Source organism: Micromesistius poutassou (genome assembly GCF_964030765.1).
Source record: "Micromesistius poutassou genome assembly, contig: SCAFFOLD_6270, whole genome shotgun sequence".
In the NCBI taxonomy this organism is placed as follows: domain Eukaryota; kingdom Metazoa; phylum Chordata; class Actinopteri; order Gadiformes; family Gadidae; genus Micromesistius; species Micromesistius poutassou.
This window is the reverse complement of record NW_028177311.1, coordinates 1-10,573: the sequence shown is the minus strand read 5'-3', so window position 1 is coordinate 10,573 and position 10,573 is coordinate 1. Positions and strand designations below refer to the sequence as shown.

At 44.8% G+C, this 10,573-nt stretch overlaps 1 protein-coding gene across 2 annotated transcripts; it reads left to right on the top strand.

Annotated features, from left to right (window-relative positions):
- Positions 1-328: 328 nt before the first annotated feature.
- On the top strand, positions 329-3,262 carry LOC311376271 (uncharacterized protein). Of its 2 annotated transcripts, none has more exons than XM_084491115.1 (4): positions 329-658; positions 760-917; positions 1,293-1,601; positions 2,688-3,262. In XM_084491115.1, exons 1-4 carry the CDS (start codon positions 504-506, stop codon positions 3,254-3,256), a joined length of 1,191 nt encoding a protein of 396 aa, XP_084347241.1. In that variant the 5' UTR covers positions 329-503; the 3' UTR covers positions 3,257-3,262. The 2 variants fall into 2 exon arrangements, with proteins under 2 accessions (XP_084347241.1, XP_084347242.1); XM_084491116.1 differs by having other exon boundaries at positions 330-658; positions 1,299-1,601.
- The last annotated feature ends 7,311 nt before the right edge of the window (positions 3,263-10,573 follow it).

Here is a 10,573-nt window from a genome sequence, read left to right as displayed (position 1 = left end):
TCATATATATTATGGCGACGGCGTGCGTATCCTCTCCCCACGGCGGCGGCGTACGTATCTCCACACGTGCATTTCACACGATGTTATCCTTCTCCTGGTAATCCTGGCACTGTTCACTCGCCATAGACACGTGTGTGTGAGAGAGAGAGAGAGAGAGAGACACGTGTGTGTGAGAGAGAGAGACGTGTGTGAGAGAGAGACGTGTGAGAGAGAGAGAGACGTGTGTGAGAGAGAGAGAGACGTGTGTGAGAGAGAGAGAGACGTGTGTGAGACGTGTGTGAGACGTGTGTGAGAGAGAGAGAGACGTGTGTGAGACGTGTGTGAGACGTGTGTGAGAGAGAGAGAGAGACGTGTGTGAGACGTGTGTGAGAGAGAGAGAGAGACGTGTGTGAGACGTGTGTGAGAGAGAGAGAGAGACGTGTGTGAGTGTGTGAGAGAGAGAGAGAGACGTGTGTGAGTGTGTGAGAGAGAGAGACATTGTGTGAGTGTGAGAGAGATTGCGTATGTGTGTTCAGCTGTGTTGTCATGACAACAGATGCTATTACCTTTGGAAACAGGGGTTTGTCAACAGATTGATAGGTCCTTCCTGGATTGGACTGAGCAGTAGAGACACAAAGGGGACCTTCAAGTGGGTGGATGGTACCCCCATGACCTCAAGGTAAGGCTGATGACTCTGTTCAGCAGCATCTCTTCTCTGAGAGTGACAGAGTGACCTCACCTCAACACTGGGCTCCACTGTCTCCTCCTCGTGGTTCTCAGTTTGAGACGCGCTAAACCAGGCGATGACAGCGGAGCAGAAGTCTGTGTCGTAGCAGGGGAGGACGGCTGGTCCAGACAACCGTGTGACAGACTGCACCACTGGATCTGTGAGAAGGCCGTGGACCTGGATCATCTGGAGGCTGGGCTGGACAAAGAGGGTCCGTAGACTTTGTTTGTGTTCATGAGTGGAGAACGGTTCCTCCTTTCTGTTCTCTGTGCCGTAGACACAGTAAATATACTCTTTATGAGTGGAAAGGTGGTTGGGTGTGTTTAGGTCTACTAAGGTCAGGTTTCTATTGTGGTCTACTAATGCCATGTTTCTATTGTGGTCTACTAAGGTCATGTTTATATTGTGGTCTACTAAGACCATGTTTCTATTCTGGTCTACCATGTTTCTACTGTGGTCTATTAAGGCCAGGTTTCTATTGTGGTCTACTGTGGACCTGTATTAGGAGAGAGTGAAGGGAGTGTCTGATGGTGCATCTCTAGATACGTGTTGTAAACGTTCACTCCTCTCCTCCTGGTTTCTTCAGGTTCAGTGATGCCCACGGAGGAGGAGGAGGCCCCCAGCATCACAAAGTTCCACTCCACTACCCAGGTGTTGCCCGTGGGCCAAACGGCCCGCTACACCTGCGATGCCAGCGGCACGCCGGAGCCCACCGTCGAGTGGCTCCACAACGGCAGGCCCCTGGAGAGGAACGGCACAGACGACCAATCAGAGGCCTGGGTGGAGAGGGGGTTCCTCTTCGTCAGAGGGGTGAAGTATGGCGTGAACACGGTCTGCTGCGTGGCGAGCAACAGCGCTGGCACGGCCAATCACACCGCTGAGCTGCTTGTCTTTGGTAAGATCTGGATCCAAGGAGAGACGTTTGTTGTTGATGTATTTATAACGTTGTTGTTGAGGTGTGTATATATTTAAGCAATAGATCACGACAGGCTGTGTCGTTCATTATACCACAGTGAAGGGGGTCGCCATCCCTCCGCTGTGCGTCGGGACGGACAACGCCCCTTCACTGTGGTATAATGACCGTATACCACTGACTGAAGTGATCTATTGCTTTTATAAAACGGTTACGTAAGTATGGCGAAATGAAAGTCATAGACACCCTCAATTTTGAAAAAGCTAGAAAGTCGGAAAAGCATTTTTTTTAACGAATACAAAAAAGTAGTCCCTCCTGGCTGCCGGCAAAGTGTACGGCGGTTGCTATGCAACACACTGTAGCGTCCTTCAGAGAGAAGGCTAGAGACGGTAGCTCGGTTCGCCGGCAATTTAGCCTACTGTCGAGTTCACTCACCGTGTGCCTATTGCTTTACAACATTTCCACCCCCTCCAGCAATCAACATGTTTTTTAGGCTTCAGTGAACTACGCTATCGCTTTTATATATAAATAAACAACAGTTCAAGTTAGGCGCGGAGTGATACTGAACTCTGTAAACTGAACGGGCGTCATAGCTGTGTGTATACGCTCAATATACAACAGTTGGGAACCAATCAGATCGCTTGATTTAAGCCACCCGTTTTATAAATATATATATATATATATATATATATATATATATATATATATATATATATATATATATATATATATATATATATATATATATATATATATATTCATAAATGTATGTGTATATATATATACATGTATACAAAATTATATATATATGTGTGTGTGTATATATATGTATATATATATGTGTGTGTGTATATATATATGTATATATATGTGTATATATATATATATATACAGTATACCAACTGAAAACAAATCCTCATCCGCTTATCAGGGGTCGGGTCGCGGGGGCTCAAGCATGAATCAGCATTTTTTTTAATTTTCCAATGGAAACGGATGGGGGGATTTTGGGCGAATAACCTGGAATATCTCGGGAATTATGAATAATATCATGTCTTGTTCTCCCGTCAGATGCCTGTGAACTCACACTGGACCCAAACACAGCCCACAGAGACCTCTCTCTGTCTGAGGACAACAGAAAGGTGACGTGGGTTGGAGAGGACCAGTCGTATCCGGATCACCCAGAGAGATTTGACTACTGGTCCCAGGTGTTGTGTAGAGAGGCTCTGAGTGGCCGCTGTTACTGGGAGGTAGAGTGGGAAGGAGATGTTTATATAGGAGTGACATACAGAGGAATCACAAGGAGAGGACGGGGTTATGACAGCCTGCTTGGAGGGAACAACAAGTCCTGGAGTCTTGTTTGTCATGATGGTGGTTACTCTGCCTGGTACAACGGTAGACAGACAGACATACGTCTCCCCCCCCCTGGCTCTACCAGAGTAGGAGTGTATCTGGACCGGCCTGCTGGCACTCTGTCCTTCTACAGAGTGTCCCGAGGTGTAGGAGGGTCCTCAGACACACTGACACACATCCACACCTTCAGGTCCACCTTCACCCAGGAGGACCTCCTCCCTGGGTTTAGGGTAGGGGAGCCGTGGGAGACGCCGGGGGTTAACTCAGTGTCTCTGTGTCGGATGTAGAAAAAAAAAAGGTCGGCGGGGCGGGCGGGCGCACACACACACACACACACACATATACACGTAAGCACACACACACACACACACATATATATGCACACACACACACACACACACACACACACACACACACACACACACACACACACACACACACACACACACACACGTAAGCACACACACACACACACACACACACACACACACACACACACACCCCCGTCGTCGTCCGGGGCTGTGGGCGAGCAGGGGTCGGTTGTAGGAAAAAAGTAAGGGCAGGCGGGCGGGCACACACACACACACACACACATGTACACAAACACAAACGCCCGCACACACACACACACATACAAATACACACACACACACACAGCTTCTGCATTAGAGGAGGTTAGTGTCTTTTGATGGAGGCCTGAGAGGACTGATGACTCAGAGTCTCTGTGGCAGTTATAGTCTCTCGCTCTCTCTCTCTCTATCCCTCTCACTCTTTCTTTCTCGTCTCCCTCTCACCCTCCTCCCCCCTCGTCTCCCTCTCCCCTCCCCCTCGTCTCCCTCTCCCCTCCCCCTCCTCCCCCCCCGTCTCCTCCTCCCCCCCATCTCCCTCTCCCCCTCCTCCTCCCCCCCATCTCCCTCTCCCCCTCCTCCCCCCCCGTCTCCCTCTCCCCCTCCCTCCCCCCCCGTCTCCCTCTCCCCCTCCCCCCCCCGTCTCCCTCTCCCCCTCCTTTTTATGGGGCTTCCTAAAAGTTGATGATGGTAAACCATGAAAGGAAGAGACTTTTAAGATCTTCCATAGGGTTACCTGAGCAGGTTTTATTAAGATTTCATTTTTAATTTGAAATGTATATTAAATACCTATTGATGGTAAATCACATGTTTTTTTTATGCTACAATATTTGTCCATTTTCAGACATTACCATATTTTATTCTCCAGGGCTCTGATCATCACTTTTGTCCTAATCCTAACAAGGATGATTTAGATGAGATTAGATTCATTAGGATCCCGATTAGCAACACACCAGAGAGAGAGCTAGTCTTCCTGGGTCCCAAACATCAAATATAGACAACAGACAATCACTTGTTTGACCTTATGTCAAACTCAAATAGAAATAGACTAATAAAAAAGTTTAAAAAAGATATGAAGGCTACAAAAAGAAATGACAACATTAAAAATGTATATACATTATGGACCACATGATTTTTTTGCAGACTTTTTAAAGTTGTATTTGCTATTTTTGCTAGAACGTATGTTTTTTTGGTAGCTCATTCCATAATGAAATAGTTGTGTAAATGATGGTATTTTTCAGTAGATTGGACCTCGGTCTGGGTAAAGCTAGCTGTCCTTTACTTGCTCCTCTAGTGCTATGACCGTGTCTGTCAGACACACTGACTAGACCTTCAGCAAAGAAGGCGGGTCTTTTGCAGTTTAAGACTGACCTTAGGAACAACAAGAGGTTAAGAGAGATTGTTTGTTTTACTGTGAGCCATGAAAGGCTAGTATGCATTACTTCAGTGTTAGTGTGAATAGAGCAGCTCGGTGCCAAAGGAACCTGATTTAAAGCAGGTTTTATATTTCATTCATAATAACCAGGAGGTCTGTGTTGTAAATGACTTTAAACTGAGTATTGATTCCTGGTGTTCTGTTGGGAACCAAACGGCAGCAGAACATGTTCAGTTATTAAAGATACGTGCACACCTGTTTATGATTAGTAAAGTCTGCAGCTTCTATTGTTTCAGTCCTTGTGTTTATTGTGTACATGTAAGGGACTATTTTTCTGTTGCATTTGTTAATGAAGCATAATTTTAATAAACAACTCAGTGGATCCAACTGAATGTTCTCGTGTGTTCAGCCCATCATCATTCTCCTTTTATTACTAAATAATGTTACATAAGTGCCTTAACGATGATAAGAATATAATAATAATGTTGTTCTGATATTATTCTGGGACCGCCTCCCTGGGTTTTGGTTAGGGGGGGGGGGGGGGGCGGTGCCTCAGTGTCCGTCGTAGAAAGAAACCACAGACAGACGGACACACACTCTGTCTCTATCTCTCTCCCCGTCTCTACTTGCATATATCGCAATCTCTGTTAAAGGGGAATCGCCATGACAGTAGTCAGCTTAAAGAGGGTCATGTGTTTAATGTGCTACTCGCATATAATGAGTGTTTATTCCAGAGCCAGGATGAAGTGGTGGTGACGTGCATTTCAATGGGTGATTTGTTCAGTGGTGCGTCTCCTCCTCCTATAGTGTCTCTGGATCAGTTGTGGTCGTGTGGTGACGAGACTCTCAGATCCACACTCCCTACAGTTTGGAAAGGGAGGCGGTGCGAGGCTGCCAGCAGTGACCCACGTTGTGCTGATCCCTCCCATAAAGGACGACCACACCAGCTTAGGAGACGCTGACAAAGGTAGGAGGGAAAGAGCGGCCCGGAGCCAGAGATACAAACGGAGAGGACCACCCAGGGGAGCAGCCCGTAAACACAAGGCTAGGAACCAGGGAGCAGGAGGGGGTGAAGCTCTCTCCCCAATGATCGGGCTGGTAAAGAACGCAGACTGGATGAACTGCGTTTATTATAACCAACAGAGGTTCATTGATTACACGGACGACGCTTTATCTGCGCTAGGGGAGCAGCTGCGTGCCACAAGACAAATGACTTTGGCAAAACAGGCAAGCCCTGTGATTGGTTACTGGCGGAACAAGGAGGAGTCTGTGCTCTTATAGGAGAAATGTGCTGCACCTTATTAAATAATTAATTATATTATTATTTAATAAGTATAATAATATATAATAATATAATAATTATATAATAATATTTATTTTATTATAATTATATTAATAAAGTTACAAATTAAAAACGTTCCCACACACGCTTTGATTCACAGCCAGTCAACGCCTCCCCTCTGGTGGACAAAACGAGAACTGCACGCAGCATATATTTTGTGGTCAGGAACGAGTTGAACTTCGCTTAATCTCTAAAAATAAAAATATATAACTACACATTACAGGCCACAATACAAGACGAACACCGCTGTTTTTAAAGTTTTGATTTTTTTCATACAATAAGTTATAAATTAAAAAATATTCCCACACACGCCAATATTCAGTCGGTCAACGCCTGCCCTCTGGTGGACAAAACGAGAACTGCGCGCAGTATATATTTTCTGTGGCCAGGAAGGCGAATTCATACGAGTTGAACTTCGGTTAAGCTCTAAAAAACATGAAACTGTATTAAAACACGTCGTGTGTAGAAAACGGGAGTAGAGCAACGTTAGACTCGTCTGCAAATTAAAACATAACCTCCAACTCAATACTTGCGTTTAAAGTTGCTGGTCGGACTGTAAACAATGGCCCGCCCACGGAGGAGGAAGTCTAGATCCGGATATCCGTTATCGGCTCCACCGGTGGGCGGGATATATCGTCCCCATGGTTACCGTAGCTCCTTATCACGCCACAGGTCACCCAGATCGGTGTTCAAAGAAACGCAATTCATGTAATAAAATAAACCTAACAGCGTCACGCTTGTTGTTAAGATTGTGATTATATTTTAGATTTAATCTATCTATTTTAGATCTGTTTTTAGATAACTATCGTCCAGTTTCACTATTAAACAACGATTATAAATGACTAACCTACATTTACACTGACACATTAAAACGGTTCAAAGGAGCAACAGGTCTGTACGTAACAATATGAGGCTAGTGACCTTCTGGAGCACGGCCGTCCGCTAGAGGACAAAGGGGTCGTTTTATCCCCTGACTCCTACAAGGCGTTTGATACGTCACAACATCAGCTCCTGTTTAAAGTCGTGCATATGTACGGATCTGGACCTCGATTCTGTAACATAACAGAATCATTTTACAACGGCAGCACTAGTTCAGGAGCACCCCCCCCCCCCCCCCTCGCTTCACCGTCAATAGAGGGCTTCAACAAGGACGCAACGTCTCCCCGTTCCTCTTTGTTTAGGCAGAAGAAATGTTGGCCGTTCTTATTCTAAACTCTGATGTTGTCAAGCTGAATGTTTTCGATGAACAGATCATTATGAGCCAACTGGCCGATGACACCACCGTCTTCTTAAGAGGTTTAGAACGAATCCCTAAAGTCCCTGAATGTAAATGTATAGAAAGTACTAAATTAAAACATTTCATCCATTACGTTTACATGTGATACTTTGAAACATCAGAATTTGTTCTTTATTATTTGTAATTCAATGCGTGTGTGTGTGTGTGTGTGTGTGTAATGTAAAATGGGAACAGACTGAATAATATGTTTTATATGAACACTGTCTAATAAAGGTGTAATGTAAAATGGGAACAGACTGAATAATATATGTTTTATATGAACACTGTCTAATAAAGGTGTAATGTAAAATGGGAACAGACTGAATAATATATGTTTTATATGAACACTGTCTAATAAAGGTGTAATGTAAAATGGGAACAGACTGAATAATATGTTTTATATGAACACTGTCTAATAAAGGTGTAATGTAAAATGGGAACAGACTGAATAATATATGTTTTATATGAAAACTGTCTAATAAAGGTGTAATGTACAACAGGAACAGACTGAACAGCGACATCTAGTGGCGAGGAACGGGACCGCACGCAAAGCAGGATTAAAACGGGGAGTTTAAAACGCACACACGTTCTGTTTGTACGAATAAAACGCATGCTCATACTATATGTTGTAATAATCTGAGGTGTATTGATCAACGGAAGACACAGGTGGAGTTAAAGGTGTTGATTTAATGGCTTGTTTTACCACCCTGCTAAAACAGGGCGTCCGTCCCCCAAAAGAGTCCCCGACTTTAGTTCCGCAGTCGAGCAGCAAAACTGTACCTGTTGTAACTAACAATCAACTAATGTCTGTCTGTCTGTCTAATTATATACTAATTATAAAGAGTATTTACTATAACTTTATAAGACTAATTATAAAGAGTATTTACTATAACTTCATAAGACTAATTATAAAGAGTATTTACTATAACTTTATAAGACTAATTATAAAGAGTATTTACTATAACTTTATAAGACTAATTATAAAGAGTATTTACTATAACTTTATAAGACTAATTATAAAGGGTATTTACTATAACTTTATAAGACTAATTATAAAGAGTATTTACTATAACTTTATAAGACTAATTATAAAGAGTATTTACTATAACTTTATAAGACAAATTATAAAGAGTATTTACTATAACTTTATAAGACTAATTATGAAGAGTATTTACTATAACTTTATAAGACTAATTATAAAGGGTATTTACTATAACTTTATAAGACTAATTATAAAGAGTATTTACTATAACTTTATAAGACTAATTATAAAGAGTAATGAAGCTTTAATAGAAGAGTTCTCAACAGCTTTATTATTTATTATTTGTTCCTATAACTATATCAGCCTCATTATAACAGGAAATTATGTTACGATGCCTAGCAATTATGTTATGTTAATTACACGTTAGTAGAAACACACACACACACACACACACACACACACACACACACACACACACACACACACACACACACACACACACACACACACACACACACACACACACACACACACACACACACACGTGTGTCCGTGGGGGCGGGGCCAGGAGAGGACGCGTTGTTGAGGAAACTAAACTTAAGCCGTTTCTCAATACCAAGTACGCGGACTACGTTCTCGCGGACTTGGAAGTACGTACTTGGCAAGTCCGGACTTTCAAGTACAGACTTCCGAGAACGCGAGTACGCACCTGCAATTGGAACAGCAGCGGACTCGATGATGCATTCTGGGATATTTAACGGTCCCAAGTGCGCACGAGTCACCTCCGATGCATCCTCGGTAGAACGGCCTCATCGAGAACGCATCGAGAACACACACGGGTTTTACGACAGTACTCGCGTTCTCGCGTACTTGGAATTGGAACAGTGCTTGGGCTACCACTGATGACGTTTATCGAGAACGCAAGTACACGAGAACACACGAGAACGCAAATTGAGAAACGGCTTCTCTCTCCCCACGCTCCAAATGAGAAACTGGGAGTTAGAGGAAGACATTTTCTCCTCTTCCGTCTGAGGAGCAGAAGGAGGAGGAGGAGGAGAGGGGTACATTAGATCCACTCTGAGGAGGAGGAGGAGGAGAGGGGTACATTAGATCCACTCTGAGGAGGAGGAGGAGGAGGAGAGGGGTACATTAGATCCACTCTGAGGAGGAGGAGGAGGAGAGGGGTACATTAGATCCACTCTGAGGAGGAGGAGGAGGAGGATACATTAGATACACTCTGAGGAGGAGAGGGGTACATTAGATACACTCTGAGGAGGAGGAGGAGGATACATTAGATACACTCTGAGGAGGAGAGGGGTACATTAGATACACTCTGAGGAGGAGGAGGAGGAGAGGGGTACATTAGATACACTCTGAGGAGGAGGAGGAGGAGAGGGGTACATTAGATACACTCTGAGGAGGAGGAGGAGGAGGAGAGGGGTACATTAGATACACTCTGAGGAGGAGGAGGAGGAGAGGGGTACATTAGATACACTCTGAGGAGGAGGAGGAGGAGAGGGGTACATTAGATACACTCTGAGGAGGAGGAGGAGGAGGAGGAGAGGGGTACATTAGATACACTCTGAGGAGGAGGAGGAGGAGGAGGAGAGGGGTACATTAGATACACTCTGAGGAGGAGGAGGAGGAGGAGGAGGAGAGGGGTACATTAGATACACTCTGAGGAGGAGGAGGAGGAGGAGAGGGGTACATTAGATACACTCTGAGGAGGAGGAGGAGGAGGAGAGGGGTACATTAGATACACTCTGAGGAGGAGGAGGAGGAGGAGAGGGGTACATTAGATACACTCTGAGGAGGGAGGAGGTGGAGGAGAGGGGTACATTAGATACACTCTGAGGAGGAGGAGGAGGAGGAGAGGGGTACATTAGATACACTCTGAGGAGGAGGAGGAGGAGGAGAGGGGTACATTAGATACACTCTGAGGAGGAGGAGGAGGAGGAGAGGGGTACATTAGATACACTCTGAGGAGGAGGAGGAGGAGGAGGAGAGGGGTACATTAGATACACTCTGAGGAGGAGGAGGAGGAGGAGAGGGGTACATTAGATACACTCTGAGGAGCAGGAGGAGGAGAGGGGTACATTAGATACACTCTGAGGAGGAGGAGGAGGAGAGGGGTACATTAGATACACTCTGAGGAGGAGGAGGAGGAGGAGGAGGAGAGGGGTACATTAGATACACTCTGAGGAGGAGGAGGAGGAGGAGGAGAGGGGTACATTAGATCCACTCTGAGGAGGAGGAGGAGAGGAGAGGGGTACATTAGATCC